The 21,332-nt window shown below is 49.2% G+C and overlaps 1 protein-coding gene across 23 annotated transcripts in view; it reads left to right on the top strand.

The window, feature by feature from the left end:
- The window catches only part of UNC13A (unc-13 homolog A), a 97,652-nt gene that overhangs the window by 50,804 nt on the left and 25,516 nt on the right, over positions 1-21,332 (top strand). For 10 of the 23 annotated variants that reach the window (XR_013409223.1, XR_013409221.1, XR_013409220.1 and 7 more), the window contains 16 exons: positions 1,088-1,251; positions 1,981-2,131; positions 2,739-2,807; positions 3,122-3,211; positions 3,426-3,560; positions 6,263-6,396; positions 9,229-9,314; positions 9,511-9,637; positions 11,989-12,085; positions 12,453-12,596; positions 13,409-13,492; positions 14,735-14,812; positions 15,079-15,167; positions 15,829-15,981; positions 17,579-17,702; positions 20,660-20,698. Coding sequence is in view for 16 of the 23 variants with exons in the window: in XM_077978321.1 (XP_077834447.1) it covers positions 1,088-1,251; positions 1,981-2,131; positions 2,739-2,807; positions 3,122-3,211; positions 3,426-3,560; positions 6,263-6,396; positions 9,229-9,314; positions 9,511-9,637; positions 11,989-12,085; positions 12,453-12,596; positions 13,409-13,492; positions 14,735-14,812; positions 15,079-15,167; positions 15,829-15,981; positions 17,579-17,702; positions 20,660-20,698 (1,764 nt within the window). In the remaining 7 variants the exon portion in view is untranslated. Of the gene's footprint in view, positions 1-1,087; positions 1,252-1,980; positions 2,132-2,738; positions 2,808-3,121; positions 3,212-3,425; positions 3,561-6,262; positions 6,397-9,228; positions 9,315-9,510; positions 9,638-11,988; positions 12,086-12,452; positions 12,597-13,408; positions 13,493-14,734; positions 14,813-15,078; positions 15,168-15,828; positions 15,982-17,578; positions 17,703-18,984; positions 18,991-20,659; positions 20,737-21,332 lie in introns of all 23 variants that reach the window. The other 13 variants (XR_013409224.1, XM_077978330.1, XM_077978329.1 and 10 more) reach the window with 5 other exon arrangements.

The raw sequence follows: 21,332 nt of genomic DNA, 5'->3' as shown, positions 1-21,332 counted from the left end.
CTCACTACTCACCGTCAGGTTCTTCTTTCTATTCCAGCCCTAACCACTGAGGATTGGGCTGTTTGTGTCTGGGTATGTCTCCTCCAGCTGCCTGGGGTTCCTGGAAAGAACTGTATCCCCAGGAACTAGTTTGTTGAATGAATGCTGGTGAATGAATGAATGATTGAGTAGATGAATGAGTGATGAGTAGATAAAAGGATGGATGGAGAGATGGGTGAGTACATGGATGGATAGATGGATGAGTAGGTAGATTTGTGGCTAGATGTATGATGGATGGATGATCAGATGGATGGATATGTGACTGAACTATTGGAAGTATAGATGTGTGGAAGGGTGAATTTGGGGGTAATTGCTAGATGATGGATGGATATAGATGAATGATGGATGGATAACTTGATGAATGGATAGATAGATTGCTGGATAGATGGTTGAATGGGTGGGTAGATGAGATGTTGGATGAGCAGAGTAAGATGTATTGGACGGGATGGATGGAAGTGTGGTTGAGTTATTAGAAGGAAGATTGAGTAGATAGGTGAACTTGTTGATAGTCGGATGGGTAGATAGGTAGATGGATGGATGGATGGATGGATGGATGGATGGATGTACAGGCAGATGGACAAATGGATAAATGGGTGGGTGGGTGGGTGGATGAATGGAAGGATGTGTGGTTGAACTATTGCAAGTATTGATAAGTGGGTTCATAATTTCTGAGTATTTAGCTGGATGGTTGTGAGTAGTTGGTGGACAGATGAGGAATAGATGGATGGATGGATAAATTGATGGGTGGATGGATGGTTGGTTGTATGGAAGAATGCATGATTGGACAGGTGGATTAAGTTGTGGATCAATGTATGAGATGGATGGATGGGTGGATGGATGTGTGGTTGAACTACTGAAAGGTTGGAAGAGTGGATGGGTGAAATTTGGGGTAGTTAGATTGGTGGGTGTGTGGATGGATGAAACAGTAGATGAATGAATTAATGAATAAACAGGCAGATGGATGACATAAGCTGCCCCAGACCCTGGGACCTCTGACCCCTGGCGACCGCTTGCACTCTCCATGACACTTTCTTTCCCATGGTGGCAGAACCTGTTCCACTTTGTGACCGACGTGCAGAACAATGGGGTTGTGAAGATCCCGGATGCCAAGGGCGACGATGCCTGGAAGGTTTACTACGATGAGACAGCCCAGGAGATTGTGGACGAGTTTGCCATGCGCTACGGCGTTGAGTCCATCTACCAAGCCATGACGTGAGGCTGCAGGCTGGGGTGCAGGAAACAAGAGGGAGGTCACCAAGTGGGCACTGGCAGGTCTGGGGTGGGAGGGATTCTCAGGGGGAGGATCCAGAGAGGAAGTGGGCATGGTGGAGGGGGGGTGTTTTGTAATTCCCCTGGAGATCAGGACGGCGTTGTGGTTGACATCTGGAGTGACATGGAAGAGAAGGAGGAGTTAGAAGCAGAGATAGAGGCTGGGCATGGTGGCTCAAGCCTGTAATCCCAGCACTTTAGGAGGCCGAGGTGGGCAGATCACTCCAGGTCCAGGAGTTCAAGACCAACCTGGGCAACATGGTGACACCTCATCTCTACTAAAAATACAAAAGTTATCCAGGTGTAGTGGCGTGCGCCTGTAATCCCAGCTACTCGGGAGGTTAGGGTGGAAGAATCGCTTGAACCCAGGCGGCGGAGGTTGCGGTCAGCCGAGATTGTGCCACTAAACTCCAGCCTGGGTGACAGAGTGAAACTCCATCTCAAAATAAATAAATGAATAAATAAATAAGAAGCAGAGTTAGAGCAACTCAAATGGATATAAAGATGGAGGGGAGAGGAGATGCAGAGACCCAAAGGACAGAATCAAGCAGGGGATGGCTTGGGAGGTGACGGAGACCCACTCACAGATGCTATCTTGGAGGCATTCTAGGGGGGAACTTGGTCCATCCCAGCTGGACCCCTGGCCCAGTGCCTCCTGCTCCCTCTCTCCAGCCACTTTGCCTGCCTCTCCTCCAAGTATATGTGCCCGGGGGTGCCTGCCGTCATGAGCACCCTACTCGCCAACATCAATGCCTACTACGCGCACACCACCGCCTCCACCAACGTGTCTGCCTCTGACCGCTTCGCCGCCTCCAACTTTGGGGTCAGTCCTGGGGACTGGGACTGGAGAATGAGGGAGAGCCCAACTTTATGCCGGTCAGATCTGATGTGACTCCTGGGTCCCCAGTCTAGACCAGACTGCTGTGTGACTTTCCACCAATCACTACCCGTCTCTGAGCCTCCATTTACTCCTCTGTAGATTGCTATAGAATGGAGGCTGGGTGCGGTGGCTCATGCCTGTAATCCCAGCACTTTGGGAGGCTGAGGCGGGTGGATCACCTGAGGCCAGGAGTTTGAGACCAGCCTGGCCAACATGGTGAAAACCCGTCTCTACTAAAAATCCAAAAGAAAATTAGCCAGGGGTGGTGGCCTGTGCCTGTAGTCCCAGCTACTTGGGAGGCTGAGGCAGAAGAATTGCTTGAGCCTGGGAGTCAGAGGTTGCAGTGAGCCAAGATTGCGCCACTACACTCCAGCCTGGGCAACAGAGCAGGACTCTGTCTCAAAAAAAAAAAAAAAAAAAGAATACTATAGAATGGAAATGGACATTACGAGGGTGGTGGATGAGGTATACTTGGTGTACAATAGGCACTCAGCCAGTATGGCGGCCATGTCCTGCTCCATCCATCCTCCCTCCTCCCCTTCCTCCTCAGAAAGAGCGCTTCGTGAAACTCCTGGACCAGCTGCATAACTCCCTGCGGATTGACCTCTCCATGTACCGGGTAGGAAGCGCGTGCAGGAGGATTTGCTCACCCTGTGCACGTGTGTGTGCCTGGAGGGGGAAGCTACCAGCAGGTGTATGCATGGGAGGATGCATCTTCACGTGTACGGTGTGTTCCTCCGGCGTGTGTGCACCTGCATGGGCACTACCTGCCCTAATGTGCTTGGTGCATCCAAGCAGATCCCCAGTTGCTTCGAGGTGCTCTAATCAACCCCAAGCCTGAAACCAGGAAGCCTTTGTATCCCCCTGAAAAGCAGTCTCTCATCCTCCCCCAACCTTCTTCCATAACCCCACCTCTCTTCCTACTTCCCACAGAATAACTTCCCAGCCAGCAGCCCAGAGAGACTCCAGGACCTCAAATCCACTGTGGACCTTCTCACCAGCATCACCTTCTTTCGGATGAAGGTAGGAAAGGATCCAGTTGCATTTGCCCTCCAAGGAGGGTTCTCTAGGGTTCCCAGTTCCAGGACAAGTGACATTCCTCCTGGAGAGTGGCAACCTTTCTCAGTAACCTTCCTTCATACCGCTTCATTTCCTTAAATCCAAAATGACTTGCAGTCACTTCCTGGGGACCTCCTGTCGCAGCTGTGGCCGCCTGTGCCTCTCTCCCTCCCTTCAGGTACAAGAACTCCAGAGCCCGCCCCGAGCCAGCCAGGTGGTAAAGGATTGTGTGAAAGCCTGCCTTAATTCTACCTACGAGTACATCTTCAACAACTGCCATGAACTCTACAGCCGGGAGTACCAGACAGACCCGGTGAGACTCCAGATGGGTCGAGGGAACAGTGACGCCAACTAGACACAGGCTTAAGTCCCAGCACTGCCCCTTCCCGAAGGATTTAACTCTTCTGAACCTCAGTATCTTATTCTATAAAATGGGGTCATTAACCCACATCTCAGGATTAGGGAGAAGAGTTCATGAGCTTTAAGTTTTATTTATTTATTTATTTATTTATTTATTTATTTATTTATTTATTTATTTTTGAGATGGAGTCTCGCTCTGTCACCCAGGCTGGAGTGCAGTGGCGTGATCTCGGCTCACTGCAAACTCCACCTCCCGGGTTCACGCCATTCTCCTACCTCAGCCTCCTGAGTAGCTGGGACTACAGGCGCCCACCACCACACCCGGCTAATTTTTTGTATTCTTTGGTAGAGACGGGGTTTCACCATGTTAGCCAGGATGGTCTCGATCTCCTGACCTTGTGATCCGCCCGTCTTGGCCTTCTAAAGTGCTGGGATTACAGGCGTGAGCCACCGCGCCCGGCCGTGAGCTATAAGTTTAGATAAAATATAGTAGGCACTCAGTACACTTGGCTGCGTAGTTGAGTTTGGCATAAAAAAAATGGTTTTTTTGAGATGAAGCTTCACTCTTGCTGCCCAGGCTGGAGTGCAGTGGTATGATCTCAGTTCACTGCAACCTCCGCCTCCCAGGTTTAAATGATTCTCCTGCCTCAGCCTCCCGAGTAGCTGGGATTATAGGTGCCCACCACCACGCCTAGCTAATTTTTTGTATTTTTAGTAAAAACGGGGTTTCACCATGTTGGCCAGGCTGGTCTCGAACTCCTGACCTCAGATGATCCAGCTGCCTTGGCCTCCCAAAGTACTGAGATTGTAGGCATGAGCTACCATGCCCAGCCTGGCATAAAAATTTATGTCTGGCATACAGTCACTGTTCAGTAAATGTTGAGTTAAATTGAATTTATTTATTTATTTATTTATTTATTTTGAGATGGGGTCTCACTCTGTTGCCCAGGCTAGAGTGCAGTGATGCAATCATAGCTCACTGCAGCCTTGACCTCCCAGGCTCAAGTGGATCCTCCCACCTCAGCCTCCCAAGTGGCTGGGACTATAGGTATGCGCCACCATGGCAGGCTAATTTTTGTATTTTTGTAGAGATGGCATCTCACTATGTTGCCCAGGCTGGTCTCCTGGGCTCAAGTGATCCTCCTGCCTCAGCCTCCCAAAGTGCTGAGATTACAGGCATGAGCCACCACCTGTAAGGAGCTTATAGCCTATCATGAGGGAAAGATGTACGGACTGGAAATTTACAAACAGGGATGGTTAGTATTGCGATAGTGGGATCTCAGGAGGCTGTGGGAGCTGGAGGCAGCCCCTACCTAGGTTCTGATAGGATATAACACATAAGCTGTGTTCAGTTCAATTTGATTTCATTCTTTTCCTTTACATTCAGTTGACTAGAGTTGGAATCAGTCTCGCTCTCATTTGAACTGAGTTGAGGTGAACTGGATTAAATTAGATTGTTTACTTCAACCATAATCAGTTTAGTTCTATTTATTTCTATTTGGTTGACTTAAGTTAAAATTGTTCTTGACAAATTAGTGAGCCAGGCTGGGCTCAGTGGCTCACACCTGTAATGTCAGCACTTTGGGAGGCTGAGGCAGGAGGATCCCTTGAGGCCAGGAGCTCGAGATCAGTTTGGGCAACATAACAGGACCCTCTCTTTGCAAAATATACAAAAATTAGCCAGGTATGGTGGCACACGTGTAGTCCTGGCTACTCCGGAGGCTGAGGTGGGAGGATCACTTGAGCCCAGGAGTTTGAGTCTATGTTGAGCCATGATTGCACCACTGCACTCCAGCCTGGGTGACAGAATGAGACCCTGTCTCTTGAAAGAAAAAAAAAAATAGTGAGCGGAACTAAGTTGGTAGATTGCGCTGAGTTTTACTGAGTACAAATTCATTCATTTCCATTTAGTTCATTTACAGTCAAGTCAGGTTGTTCTCAACTGGGTTAAATTGTCTTGAGTTAGGATGAACTGGGTTGTTGGATTAGATGCAATTGATTTCAGTTGAATTGAGTTGAATTGGGCTAATTTCAGCTGATTACACTCATTTCCATTGATTAACGAAAGTTGGGTTGAATTGCCCTGCGTATGTGAGGTTGGATTTAGATAGGTAGAATCGGATTGGGTTGACTTGGGTAGAGTTCAGTTCAAGTTGATTTATTTCCATTATTTTGATTTGAGTTGATGTTGATCTTGGACAAGTTGATTAGGTTCAATCCAATGGAGTTCATTTGAGTTTAATTCAATCTAGTTAGGTTGAATTGCACTCCATTCAGCGTAATTGGCCCCAGTTCAATTCCATTGATTTAACTCTGAGGAAGAACTTACTTCCGTTAAGCTAAGTGGGCTTGATTTGCATTCATTTCATTTCCATTTGGTTTAGTGGAGCTGGATTTGTTCAACTAAATTTGATTTCATTTATTTCCATTCAGTTTTAGAGTGGAGTCTAAAAATCTTAAGCTTTATCAAGCTGCATTGACATGAGCTCTGGGCCAGTTTATGAGTTCAGTTCCTCTCTATATAGACTTCTTACCTGAACCGTATACATGTTAATAGGATGCATTCCTCAACAACCTCTTGTTCTTCAGTAATAAACTGACTGAGACACCAACCTCTGGACCCCCTATAACCGAGGTCTCCACTGCCCATTTCAGGCGAAGAAGGGGGAAGTTCCCCCAGAGGAACAGGGGCCCAGCATCAAGAACCTCGACTTCTGGTCCAAGCTGATTACCCTCATAGTGTCCATCATTGAGGAAGACAAGAATTCCTACACTCCCTGCCTCAATCAGTGAGTTGCATATCTGTGTAGTTTAATTATCTGGGTTTATCATCATGCGTTCGTATACAACTTTGTGTCTTGCGTGTCAAGGTGATTTTCTCTAATTACACAAATGTGCACCTGGGGGTAATTGTGGGTCTGATTGTGCCTGTGCAAAATTCAAATATGGGTCCAATTTGCAAACAGAAATATAAAATTGTGTGTATGTTCACAATCACTGGTATAATCAGACATGTATTTTGTATGTATTCATTTGCATGAATAACAGTGTGTACATATGTATATAATTTTGTATGTGTGTGTAGGTTAATTAATAATAATGTTGCTCAAGTATTACTATGTGCTACCCTAACACATATCATATATTTAAATTGCATTATATCTTACACATGTGGATGTAAGCAATTTTGTATATTATTGTGGTCAATGGGTTTTGGGCTTAATTTGTATATGTGTAAAATTGTTGAATGCACTTCAACATACAATATTGTACAATATACAATATTGTGTATTGTGTATGAATATGTGCACTGTTTTCGTTTGTGGATTTATATGTCTGTAGCATTTTCATCTGTGTTAGCTGAATGGGTTACTGTGTTCTATTTATCCGCCAGATGAGTGCTAGAGAGGACTCAAGCTTTGGGGTGTTAACATATCCTGGTTAGGGAATTAAGATCAGGGATTTGGATGGATTGAAGTGTGGGTGGATGAATGGATGGATTAATAAATAGATGGGGTCAGGCATGGTGGCTCTCACCTGTAATCTCAGCACTTTGGGAGGCCAAGGCGGGTGGATCATTTGAATCAGGAGTTCGGGACCAGCCTAGCCAACATGGTGAAACCCCATCTTTACTAAAAATACAAAAATTAGCCGGGTGTGGTGGTACATAACCTGTAATCCCAGCTACCGGGAGGCTGAAGCAGGAGAATTGCTTGAACCCAGGAGTCAGAAGTTGCAGTGAGTCGAGATTGTGCCACTGACCTCCAGCCTGGGGTGACAGAGCAAGACTCCATCTCTAAATAAATAAATAAATAAATAACAGATGGACTGATAGATTGGTAGAAGGATGACTGTGTGGATAAACGAATGGATGGGCCGGGCACGGCAGCTCACGCTTGTAATCCCAGCACTTTGGGAGGCCGAGGCAAGAGCATCACCTGAGGTCAGGAGTTCGAGACCAACCTGGCCAACATGGCAAAACCCCATCTCTACTAAAAATACAAAAAATTAGCTGGGCATGGTGACTCATGCCTGTAGTCCCAGCTGCTTGGGAGGCTGAGTCACGCGAATCATTTGAACCAAGGAGGTGGAGGTTGCAGTGAGCTGAGATTGCACCACTGCACTCCAGCCTGGGTGACAGAGTGAGACTCCGTCTCCAAAAAAAAGGATGGATGGATGATGGATGGACAGATGGATGGGTAAATGGATGGGTGGATAGCTGGATAAGTGAGTAAATAAATGGATAGAAGGATGGATGGATAAGTGGATGGATGAATAGATAGATGGGTCATTTAATGGATGAGTGGATAGTTGTATGAGTGGGTGAATGAATGGATGGAGGGATGGATAAATAAGTGGATGATGGAAGGATGGATGGATAGATGGACGAACAGATAGATGGGTAGGTGTATGGATGGATAGTTGGATGAATGGGTGGAGGGATAGATGGATGAACAGATAGATGGGTGGTTGAGTGGATGGATGAATATTTGGATGAATGAGTGAATGAATGGATGGAGGGATGGACGGATAGATGGATGAATAGATAAATGGACAGGTGAACGGATGGGTGGATAGTTGCATAAGTAGGTGAATGAATGCATAGAGGGATGGACGGATGGATGGATGGATGAATAGATAGATGGGTAGGTGGATGGATGGATAGTTGGATGAATGGGTAGAGGTATAGATGGATGAACAGATAGATGGATGAACAGATAGATGGGTGGTTGAGTGGATGGATGAATAGTTGGATGAATGAGCAAATGAATGGATGGAGGGATGGATGGATGGGTGGATGAATAGATAGATGGATAGGTGAACGGATGGGTGGATAGTTGCATAAGTAAGTGAATGAATGGATAGAGGGATGGATGGATGGATGGATGAATAGATATATGGGTAGGTGGATGGATGGATAGTTGGATGAATGGGTAGAGGGACAGATGGATGAACAGGTAGATGGATGAACAGATAGATGGGTGGTTAGGTGGAAGGGTGAATAGTTGGATTAATGAGTGGATGGAGGGATGGATGGATGAATAGATAGATGGATAGGTGAGTGGATGGGTGAATAGTTGCATAAGTAGGTGAATGAATGGATAGAGGGACGGATGGATGAGTGGATGGATGAATAGATAGATGGGTAGGTGGATGGATAGATAGTTGCATGAGTGGGTGAATGAATTGAGGAAGGTAGGATTGGATGGGTGGATAATGGGTGGATGGATGAATAGATAGATGGGTACATGGATGGATGGATAGTTGCATGAGTGGGTGAATGAATGGATAGAAGGATGGATGGATGGATGGATGGATGGATGGATGGATGGATGGATGGATGGATGGATAGATGGATGAATAAATTAGTTGTTGAATATATGGGTGGATAGTTGCATGAGTGGATGAATGAATGAATGGAGGGACAGATGGATGAGTGGGTGGAAGCTCAAAGAGAAGCAAAGCCTTAGTGCAGAGTCAGTCAGCAGTGGCTATGAGGGAACCTGAACCCAAATCCCTCTACCCTACCCTACACTCCCCTGTGGGGCAGGGAAGGACAAAGCAGCCCATCCCATCTGCCTTCTGCCTGCCAAAGTTTTATACTTCCATGACTTTGCCAGGTTTCCCCAGGAGCTGAATGTGGGTAAAATCAGCGCTGAAGTGATGTGGAATCTGTTTGCCCAAGACATGAAGTATGCCATGGAGGGTGAGTTTCCCACCCCAGTGTTCCCCAGCCTGGCCAAACCAGGTGGCTGCACCTCTGTGTCCCCTCCAAGGCTGTGAGTGCCCTGTACCCTCATGCCTGAGTTGGACATCAGTGATGGCCAGAGTGGGCAGCCTCTCTGCCGAGACACAGGGTGGCAGACCCTTCCAGCTGTGCCACCCTCTTTGTCCCTGGCCAGAGCACGACAAGCATCGTCTATGCAAGAGTGCCGACTACATGAACCTCCACTTCAAGGTGAAATGGCTCTACAATGAGTATGTGACGGAACTTCCGGCCTTTAAGGACCGCGTGCCTGAGTACCCTGCGTAAGTCCCCTGCCCCAAGCCCAGCCCAAGCCAGAACTGAAGCGCTGACAGCTAGAAGGAAAGCCAGAGAGGAGGACTGACCTACTCAGGGTTACCTGGGCATCAGGGGCACGGGTGGGGCTTGAATCCAGTGTTCTCCGCTCTCAGCCATTGAGCAGTTGACTCCTACAGCCCAGAAAATTCATAGTCATAACAGCAGCAGGAACCATGTGACTTTCTCATTTTATCCTTTTGACAATTCTATGAGTTAAGGTGGGATCATTTTAATTCCTATTTTGCGGAGAAGAAATTGGAGAGTTAAAGATGCCAAATGGCCAGGCACAGTGGCACATGCCTGTAGTCCCGATAATTTGGGAGGCTGTGGCAGGAGGCTCACTTGAGCCCAGGAGTTCGAGACCAACCTGGACAAGATCGTGAGATCCCATCTCTGAAATGAACAAATGGGTCAGGCGCAGTGGCTTGTGCCTGTAATACCAGGATTTTGGGAGTCCAAGGCGGGCAGATCACCTGAGGTCAGGAGTTTGAGACCGGCCTAGCCAATAGGGCAAAACCCTAGCTCTACAAAAGTACAAAAATTGACCAGGCACAGTGGCTCATGCCTGTAATCCCAGTACTTTGGGAGGCCAAGGCAGGTGGATCATCAGAGGTCAGGAGTTTGAGACCAGCCTGGCCAACATGGTGAGATCCTGTCTCTACTAAAAACACAAAAATTAGCCGGGTGTGGTGGCAGGTGCCTGTAATCCCAGCTACTTGGGAGGCTGAGGCAGGAGAATTGCTTGAATCCAGGAGGCGGAGGTTGCAGTGAGCCGAGATCACACCAGTGATCTCGGGGCGGCAGAGTGAGACTCCTTCTCAAAAAAAGAAAAAAAAACTGGCCGGGTGCGGTGGCTCACGCCTGTAATCCCAGCACTTTGGGAGGCCGAGGCGGGTGGATCATGAGGTCAGGAGATCGAGACCATCCTGGCTAACACCTTGAAACCCCATCTCTACTAAAAATACAAAAAATTAGCCGGGCGTGGTGGCGGGCGCCTGTAGTCCCACCTACTTGGGAGGCTGAGGCAGGAGAATGGCGTGAACCCGGGAGGCGGAGCTTGCAGTGAGCCAAGATCACGCCACTGCACTCCAGCCTGGGCAACAGAGCCAGACTCCGTCTCAAAAACAAAAAAAAAAAAAAAAAAAGAAAGAAAAAAAAAGTATCCGAGTGTGGTGGCACACGCCTGTAGTCCCAGCTACTCGAGAGGCTGAAGCAGCAGGATCACTTGAACCCAGGAGGCAGAGGTTACAGTAAGCGGAAATAGTGTCACTGCACTCCAGCCTGGGCAACAGAGTGAGACTCCATCTCAGAAAATAAATTAATATAAAAATAGAATGAATGAGTGAATAAATGCCAAATGCCTTGCCCAAGGTGACTCCTAGTACAGGACAGACCCGAGATTTGAACTCGGGACATCTGACTCCTGGGCTGTGTGTTGGAGAATAGTATGGTACCACCAGTTCCTGAGAATTGTGCTGTGTCATTCACTGCTCCCAACAGCACAGACGGATAGTCTTCTGTTGTACAAGAAATGAAAGCTCTGGCTGGGTGCGGTGGCTCATGCCTGTAATCTCAACATTTTGGGAGGCCGAAGTGGGAGGATCACTTGAGGCCAGGAATTCAAGACCTGCCTGGGCAACATAGGGAAATCCTATCTTTACAAAGAAGACAAAAAAAAAAAAAAAAAAAAAATAGCCAGGAATGGTGGCACGTGCCTGTAGTCCCAGTTATTTGGACTGAGGTGTGAGGATCACTTGAACCCAGGAGGTCAAGGCTGCAGTGAGCTATGATCGCACCACTGCACTTTAGCCTGGGCAACAGAGCAAGACATGTCTCAAAAACGAAAAAAAAAAGAAAAAGGAAAAAAAGAAAGGAAAAGAAAAGAAAGGAGGGAGGGAGGGAGGAAGAAGGAAGGAGGGAAGGAAGGAGGGAAGGAGGGAAGGAGGGAAGGAGGGAAGGAAGGAAGGAAGGAAGGAAGGAAGGAAGGAAGGAAGGAAGGAAGGAAGGAAGGAAGGAAGGAAGGGCTCAGAGAATAAATTCATTTGCCACAGGCAGTTTATCTGAACTAGGATTCCCGCAGGCCTGGGCCCTCCTGTAAAAGGGGCCACTCGTTCTATTTCATGAGCAAAGTAACTAAGGTTCAGTGCAGGAGGCGAGCAGAGGAGCAGCCACTCAAGGCTGCAGGGAGAGCTGCAGGGAGAGCTCCAGGGAGAATAGGAGCAGCCGTAGCTCCACTCATTAGTGGGTCAGAACCAGGCAGTGCAAAGGTTGAGGAGGACAAGAGGTGGCAGAGCCCCACCCTGGCTCTTCATTCCAGATGGTTTGAACCCTTCGTCATCCAGTGGCTGGACGAGAATGAGGAGGTGTCCCGGGATTTCCTGCACGGTGCCCTGGAGCGAGACAAGAAGGATGGGGTAAGAAGGTCAACCCACAATCAGGTTCCTAATCTTCCCACTGGGGTCCAATTTCAGGGGAAATTTGCTCTTGGGATGAGGCCAGTCTCTGGTAGGTGTCCGCCATCTTTGTCTTGCTCATGATTTTTAAAAATCTTTTGTTCATTCATCAACTATGAAATGTGAGTTCCATCAAGCCAGACACCTCCATGCACCCCATGGCTTCTGCGTCTACCTCTAGAGTTGACTCTAAGTCAACCTCGCCCTCTGTCCATCTCACCCTGGGGAAGTTGGTCTCTTGCTTTCCCCATGGAGAGTGGGAGAGTCGGGCTCTGGGGCTTCTCTGGTGCTGATCTCCTCCTTCCTCTTGGCCTGCTTCCCCCTGCAGTTCCAGCAGACCTCAGAGCATGCCCTATTCTCCTGCTCCGTGGTGGACGTCTTCTCCCAACTCAACCAGAGCTTTGAAATCATCAAGAAACTTGAGTGTCCCGACCCCCAGATTGTGGGGCACTACATGAGGCGCTTTGCCAAGGTGTGGGAGAGTGGGTAGGGTTGGGGCTAGGGAATGGGGTCACGGAATTGAGGTCTGAGTTGGAGATGGGCTAAGGTTGAGGCTGAGGTTGGAGTTGGTGATGTTATTGAGGTTGGGGTTGAAGTTGGAGTTTGGGTTGAGGTTGGAGTTGAAGTTTGGGTTGAGGTTGAGGTTGAAATGAGGTTGGAGTTGAGGTTTGGATGGAGGTTGGAGTTGGGATTAGGGTTTAAATTGAGATTGGAGTTGAGTTAGGGTTGGAGTTGAGGTGTAGGGTAAGGTTGGAATTGAGGTGTGGGTTGAGATCAGGGTTGGAATTGAGGTCATTAGTGCGAGTTGGCAATGCTGTTTGGTTGGAGTTTGAGGTTGGGTTGGGTCTTGATCTGGGATTGAGGTTGCAATGAGTGCTGAGATTGATACAGAATTCGAGTGAGTCTTGGGGTGAGTTTGAGGGTTGGGATCATTGGGGTTGAGGTTTGGCATTAGGCTGTGTTGACCTTGGGGATTACAAGTAGGAACTGGCTTTTGATTTGAGATGAGGTCATGCTTGTGGTTGAGACTGGGTTAATATGATGCTTGGTTGCTCTGAAAAAGAGCTGGGTCTACATAAAATGATCGTCTTCATCGAGCGGTATCTCCTCTAGGTCTTGATGGTCATCTTGGGTGGAGAATTTGCCTAGCCCAAGGGCCCATCTTAGGTGCTATTAGGGTTTGAGTTCATCACTGATCTCTCTAGTGGCCTTGATGGGACCTGGTGACTGGGGCCTGCCTTGGTCCCAGCCTTTCTTCTCACCCACATGCTGTGTCTTCCCCAGACCATCAGTAATGTGCTCCTCCAGTATGCAGACATCATCTCCAAGGACTTCGCCTCCTACTGCTCCAAGGAGAAGGAGAAAGTGGTGACCTGAGGGAACCCCTGACCTATCCCCCTCCTCAGCCCCATTCAGCATCCCCAGGACTCCCTTCTCCCCAGAGCCCTGACACCTGGGGCTATGTATGTCCACCTGTGTGTGATCTGACTGGACTGTGTGTGTGTGTAGAGGTGCTTGTTTGAATGTGTGTGATTGGAGTGTATCTAGTTGTGTGTGTCTGAGTGTATGGGAACTAAGTGCATGTGTCTGATTGTGTATTGTCTGTGTTGACTGGTACACTGCACATGTGTGTGTGTGTCTGTGCACATCTGAGTGTGCGTGTCTGATCATATGTTATCTAGCTTTGTTCAATGGGTATCTATGGCATGAATGTGTGTGTGTCTGACTGTGCACGTCTGAGTGTGCGTGTGTGATTGTATTTCGTCTGGCTGTGTTAACTGGGTATAACATGAGTGTGTGTGCCTCTCTGTGTGTGTCTGTACATATCTGAGTGTGGGTGTCTAGCCGTGTTTCATCTGTGTTAACTGGGTATAGTGTGAGTGTATGTATGTGTGAGTATGTGTGTTCAACCATACACATCTGGGTGTGTGTCTCATATTTTATCTAGCTGTGTTAACTGGTTATAGTGTTAGTGTGTGTATGCTTGTGTGTGTGTCCAGCTGTGTGTGTCTGGGTGTGTGTGACCATGTTTCGTCTGGCTGAGTTAACGGCATATAGTGTGAGTGTGTGTCTATGTATGTGTGTGTGTGTGTGTGTGTGCACGTCTGGGTGGGTGTGTCTCACCAGGTTTGGTCTGGCTGTGTCGAATGTGCATGGTGTGAGGGTGTATCTTTGACTGTGTCTGGCTGTGCATGTCTGAGTTTGTGTATCTGTGGGGGGGGGGGTCTCGTGTGTATATCTGGGGGTGAGGGCACACGCCTTCAGTGTGTTGCAAATGAAGCCTTCGTTGTGCGAGCTGCAAAGCTCTGGACCCCTGCAGGAAACTCTGCTACCCCCAGTGTTCCCAGCCCCTCTCATGGACCCACCAGGCCTGGGGTTGTGGGATTACTTGAGTCCTCCTTGCCCCCACCAATCCCCAGAGATGCTCCGGCAACAACATGCCCGGAAGCCTGAGCTCAAACACTGCCTTCCATTCGCAGGTGACCCCTCGGGACCCCAGCTTCCTCCAAACTCAGACCCTGAAACCATCCCGAGGTCCCTGGCGGTGGGTAGGGGAGGCTCTGGGGAGAGGTCCTGAGGCCTGACTCCTCTCTCTGTTCCCATCCGCAGCCCTGCATCCTCATGAACAACACTCAACAGCTACGAGTTCAGCTGGAGAAGATGTTCGAAGCCATGGGAGGAAAGGAGGTGAGGCAGGGCCAGGGCAGGGCTGGAGAAGGGAAGGGGGCACCCCCACCACTGTGTCCCTGCAGGCCCCTAAGCTCATATGCCACCAGGCCTGGGGATGAATTCCAGCTCAACCATGCTCTTCAACCCAGGCTTGCAACACAACTGTCTGTGCCTCAGTTTCCCCTCCAGCCCCTTGGGATCCCTTTCCCTGGGTCAGATGAGAAAATGCCCAGTACATGTGGATACTTACTGAACCTGGCCTGATGTCCCTTCTCCCCTGTTAGCTGGATGCCGAAGCCAGTGACATCTTGAAGGAGCTTCAGGTGAAACTCAATAACGTCTTGGATGAGCTCAGCCGGGTGTTTGCTACCAGGTGGGAGCATCTCCAGGGCTGGGGGCAGTGGGGAGGGAACAGCCTTCACCCCTCTGAGCCTGGGGCATCTGGAGGCTCAGCAGATGTAGCGGTGAAGATTGCAGGCTCAGAGTTAGACAAGGCTGAGTTCAAATCTCGGCTTTACTGCTTACTAGCTGTGTGGCCTTGGGTGAGTCACTTAACCTCTCTGAGCCTTATATATTCTTTTATTCCTCTGTAAAGTTGGAGTGATGACAATAATAGTACCTGGGTAGGATTTTGAGAATGAAATGAGCAATGTGGGCAAACATCTTATCCCTTTGCCTGGTTCTGCTGTTATTATTTTCCACTCTATTTTTTTTTTTTTTTTTGAGATGAAGTCTCATTCTGTCTCCAGGCTGGAGTGCACGCCACCACACCCAGCTAATTTTTGTATTTTTAGTAGAGACGGGGTTTCACCATATTGGCCAGGTTGCTCTCAATCTCTTGACCTCATGATCCGCCCACCTCGGCCTCCCAAAGTGCTGGGATTACAGGCGTGAGCCACCATGTCTGGCCTGTTCTCCATTCTTGCTCGGTTATGTGCTGTGATGCTAATGATATGACCTCGAGGACCAAAGATGAGCATCTGTGTCCTCATCCAGCCCTTCCTGTGGTCTGAGCCTTTTCTTTCTGTCCCCAGCTTCCAGCCGCACATTGAAGAGTGTGTTAAACAGATGGGTGACATCCTTAGCCAGGTTAAGGGCACAGGCAATGTGCCAGCCAGTGCCTGCAGCAGCGTGGCCCAGGACGCTGACAATGTGTTGCAGCCCATCATGGACCTGCTGGACAGCAAGTGAGCCGGGCCAGGTGGACTGGGCTGGCCAGGGAGGGGCTGGGGCAGGGCCATAGAGACCCAGGGACTGGCTGGAGAGGGTGTGCAGGGAATGTTTGCCGCATAGTCACTGGATAGTTGGATGGCTGAGTAGAGGGTGGAATGAAGGGGATGGAAAGTTGGGTGGGCAAATAATTGGAAGGATCGGTGAGTAAATACTTTTGTGGATGAATGAATGGTGGATGAATAGGTGACATGAGGGGTGGATAGGTGGGTGGATGCATGGATTAAAAGATAAATGTTTAGAAGGCTAGATGGAGGATAGATGTTTTAAAAAGATGGATGGGTGGATAGTTGGGTAAATATTTGGATGGATGAATAAATGTTTTGATGCATAGATGGATTGATGCATAGATGGATGGATGTCCGGCAGGCTGACTTGATGAATGGTTGGATGGACGGATGGTTGGATGGACCAATGGATGGATGGATGGATGGATAAATGGATGGATAGGTGGATAAATATTTGGATGGATGAATAAATGTTTTGATGCATAAATGGATGGAAAGATGGGTGGATGGATGAATAAATGGATGGATGGGTGGGTGGATGGATGGATGGATGGATGGATGGATGGATGGATGGATAGGTCAATAGATATTTAGATCATTGAATAAATGTTTTGATGCATAAATGGATGGACAGATGGGTGGATGGATAAATAAATGGATGGTTGGATGGGTGGGTGGATAGATGGACGGACGGTGGATAGATATAGGTAGATAAATATTTGGATGGATAAATAAATATTTTGATGCATAAATGAATGGACAGATGGGTGGGTGGGTGGATGAGTGGGTCGATGGATGGATGGATTAATAGCTGAGTAATATTTGGATGGATGAATAAATGTTTTGATGCATAGATGGATGGACAGATGGATGAATGGATGGGTGGATGGATAAATAAATGGATAAGTGGATGGCTGAGTAGAAGGATGCATGGAAGGATGGATGGATGAACAGATGGACAGATGGATGGATAGAAAAAGAAATAGAGAATTAAGGACCACTGGAGGAGGGATGGATTGGTGGGTGACTGGATCAGTTGGCAGATGGATCATGGTGGACTGCCTGTCTCCTTCAACCCCTATCCATCCAACCACGATTTCTTTGCTGTTTTCTCTTTCAAGTCTGCCCTCTGACCATTCCCCTCCTGTTCCTCCTGGGCGTGGCCTTCTCCCTCCTAGTCCCTGATCTCCATCCTTCCTGTTTCAGTTCCTCCCCCACACTGTTCTTTCAAACATGAAAGTCTGGCTGTGTCTCCCTCTTGAACACTCCATGGCTCCCCACTACCCCTATCCTCATGATAAGGCCTAAGCCTTCCTCGCAGACATTGAGGCCCTTTCCCATCTGGTCCCTGCTGACCAGTCCAACCACCACTCACTCTTTTCTTCATGCATCAGATATCATAGCCCCATCAAACCACCCAGGGGTCCCTGTACAGGCTGTGGGCCCTCTTTCCTATCTGTGGAATGCCTTGCCCACCTGTTAAGGGAAGGGGATCTGTGGGTTGGGGCCAACTGGGCCCTCTCTCAGACCTGCCCCTCGTCCCCAGCCTGACCCTCTTTGCCAAAATCTGTGAGAAGACGGTGCTGAAGCGAGTGCTGAAGGAGCTGTGGAAGCTGGTTATGAACACTATGGAGAAAACCATCGTCCTGCCACCCCTCACCGACCAGACGGTGAGACCTGCAGGGGGCCCGTGGGGATATTTGGGTCACATCCCTGGGGGGAGCCCAGAAAACTTGGTGCCTAGAGGCTGGGGGTTGAGAACAAAGGCATCCGGTCTCAGAGAGGTCATCCAGGCTCAAGGGCCATCCAAGGGTCATGGAAGCCACCAGAGGTCAGTGGGGGGCCATTCAGAGGTCAGAGAGGTCACATGGGGGTTAAAGATCATCGAAGAGTTAAAGAGATCATTCAGAGTCCATTGTGGTTTCTCCAGGGTCGAAGAGATCAGGTAGAGTCAAGAGACCGCTAAAGTCATAGAGGTCACATGTAGGTCAAAATAGCATTCAGAGGTCAGAGGTCATCTAGAAAACAAGTCAGCTTCAGGATCAAGGTTATCCTTGAGTCACGGAAGGCCCACATTGGCCAGGCACTGTGGCTCATGCCTGCAATCCCAGCACTTTGGGAGGTTTGAGGCGGGCAGATTGCTTGAGGTCAGGAGTTTGAGACCAGCCTGGGCAACATGGTGAAATCTCATCTCTACTAAAAATACAAAAATTAGCTGGATGTGGTGGCGCATGCTTTTCCCGGCTTCTTGGGAAACTGAGGCACGAAAATTGTTTGAACCTGGGAGGTAGAGGCTGCAGTGAGCTGAGATGGTGCCACTGCACTCCAGCCTGGGCGACAGGGTGAGACCCTGTCTCAAAAAAAAAAAAAAAAAAGAAAGAAGGCATAGACATCAATGGGTTTTTTTAAGAGCTTTGGGGCTCATTCAAAAGCCAAAGAAGGGGGATACCATGGACTTCAAAGATCAGAGATCAATAGACCAGGGGGCTCCTGGAGGTCAGCCAGAGGTCATGGAGGGCATCCAAGGTCAAAGAGGTCAAGCAGAGGTCAGTGGCCATCCACAGACCAGGACCGATAGACCAGAGGGCATAATCTCCAGGGACCAGGGGGACCCAGACATCTGTAGAGGGATGTAGCTGGGCGTGGGTCCCTCAGGGAGGCGTCAGGAACCTGAGGACAGCAATGGCACTTGGGCTGTGGGTATGTTGCGGAGTGGGGAGGTCTTTCCCAGGTGGACCACGGAGGCTTGGGAAGGGTGCGTGGGGGCCATAGATAGGCGACGATGGTGGGGGAGGCTCGGACTTCCCATCCTCCCGTCTCCTCTGGGCTGGGCTGGGGTAGGGGTCTTGCCCCTCCGTGCTGCCATCTCTGCCCCCTCCCTGGCCTTCCCGGGAGACTCATGGTACCTTATTCCCCCCTCCCCCACCGCCCCGCCCCCATCACGGCTGACAGATGATCGTAAGTAGAGGCCCGTCTGTCCGTCTGTCTGTCCGTCCTCTCTGTGTCTGGACTCAGCCCACCGCGTCGCTGCACCCCTCTCCCCACCCACCCAGCGCCCCCTCCTCACCCACCATCCTCCCTCCCGCCTAGATGTGCCTGTGTCTGTCTGGGGCGGGGCATGGGGTGGGGGCGGGGCTGGGAGGGAAGGAGACCACGCCTACCCTCTCTGTTCCATTGAAGTCCAGAGGAGCCCCCCTTACCGGCTTCCAAACCCAAATCCCAGCTCCTCCTTCGCAGCGGACCTGCCATCTAAGGGTAGAATCCAACCTTGCTCCTGGGCCCAAATGTCACCAGATGCCTTGAAGCTAGAAAGAGGATCAACCCCAGGATTCCTCTGACCTCCTCTTTGGGCTCTGAACTGTCAGCAGCTTCTCAGAATGCAGGTCCCCACCATGAGGGTCTCTACTTCTGATTCTTCTGCAATTCCATGCTCCAGACCATTCCTTGGTGCCCCAACACCCTGCCTACCCAACTCCCGCCATCCACACCGACACACACCAATCCCAGACATACACCCAGTTGACCAAGTGGGAGACTTTTGTCATGGCTTTGAGGTCAGGCAGATTTGGGGTCAAATCCTAGCCCAGCCACTCTCCCTCTGTGACCTTGGGAAGTCACTTGACCTCCCAGCCTCTGTTTTCTTGTCTGGAAAATGGGGCTCATTGTGTCACCTCCCTGAGGGTAGTTCTAAGAACCAACTGGCATGATGCATTAAAATACTCATCTCAGTATTGCCTGAACCCATGAAGTGGAGGTTGCAATGAGCTGAGATCCCGCCACTGCACTCTCAGTGACTGGCCCAGAGGCAGTGATCACTAAATCAGAGCTAATGGTGGTGGTGGTGGTGATGGTGGTGGTGATATGCAGACATGTATGAGAGCAGAGACAAAACAACTTCAGATTTTCCCTTTGTGGGCAGGACAAGGCTGTTACAAGATTTCACTTTGTCAAAAGTTTACAAGTGCTTACTTCCTGGTAGCTGCAGCCTGGGTCTTTGGCTATAACCACTTGGTGGCAGCATACCTGACCACAGGCAATGCATTTGTAGGCAGGGGGATAAAGGAATTCACATTTAATGACTCCCCATATGCCAGACCTTCTCATAGCCCCTGTTTCAGCTCACCTTCATGATTACCCTTTGAGTGAGGTGGATATTATTATCCCCATTTTGCAGATGAGGAAAGCTGAGGCTCGGAGAGGAGTCACTTGTTCAAGGTCATATAGTAAATATATGCCAGTCAGGATTCAAATTCAGATCTGTCTGAATATGCAGCACATTTGCTTTCCTGTTAACCCAAGAACCAAAGGTCTCGTGTGTACAGTAAATGTAAATGGATTTTATTTTGGCAGTGACTTATTTCCCTTCTTTCTGGCTTTCTCTAGCTCTGTATCTGTATCTTTCTCTCTCTCTTTCCTGTCTCTAACTCACACCATTTAAGAGTCAGTCATTAAAGTGTGCCCACACGTGCACACACACACACAAACAAACACACTATCCCCATGCAACCCAGTCAAGTCCCCTGTGCTGTGTGGATTCCCCCATCCCCGTGAATATTCCTGTGAGCATCCCAGGTTCCCACCCTGCACGACGTGCCAGGTTGATCACCCTGTAACATTGTCTCTGCAGGGGAACCTCTTGAGAAAACATGGCAAGGGATTAGAAAAGGTAATGAGGGCCTCGTCTCATTGAGGCCCTGAGCTCCGGTGTCTGGGCATGCGTGTGCATGTGTGTGTGTCTGTGCACCTAGGCAGGAAGGGCAGCTGGGGGTCATGGGTAGGAGATAGCTGTCCTAACCAAGTCCTGCAAATCCAGAAGTCAGAGATGAAGTGATTCTCCAGGGACAGAACATGCAGTGTGTGTGCACATGTGAACTAATGTGTGTGCACAAACAGCTCCCATCCTCCCACAGTAGTACCCACAGGGCTCATCTGAGCCCTGGGCTCAGCTGAAATTCTGTGACTTCTTGAGGAGCCTATACGCTGGATCGCCACCCTGGATTGAGACGTGTTGTTTTTTATGTAGAAATATTTTTTGTTGCTGTGCTAGTGCGTGCTTGTTGTTAAGGAGATGGGAGCTACAGCAACACGCAAGCAGCTGTCTTGCTGTGCACTTGTGCAGAAGATATTGTTGTACCTTTGTGCATATTAACGGAGTACATAGCTTTGTGAATGTGGGTCACAGGGATTCACACATTCTCTACTTTCTCCGCCAGCCCTCTGGGGGGCATATTCAGTGTCCAGGCACCCTATATGTGGATGTGAATCCGTGTGGGGTCAAGGGTGTGTGGGTTTATGTGTGT

This window comes from Macaca mulatta, chromosome 19, assembly GCF_049350105.2.
Source record: "Macaca mulatta isolate MMU2019108-1 chromosome 19, T2T-MMU8v2.0, whole genome shotgun sequence".
NCBI classification, from domain to species: Eukaryota; Metazoa; Chordata; class Mammalia; order Primates; family Cercopithecidae; genus Macaca; species Macaca mulatta.
Note: the sequence above shows the minus strand (reverse complement) of the source record. Positions and strands in the feature narration are given on the sequence as shown.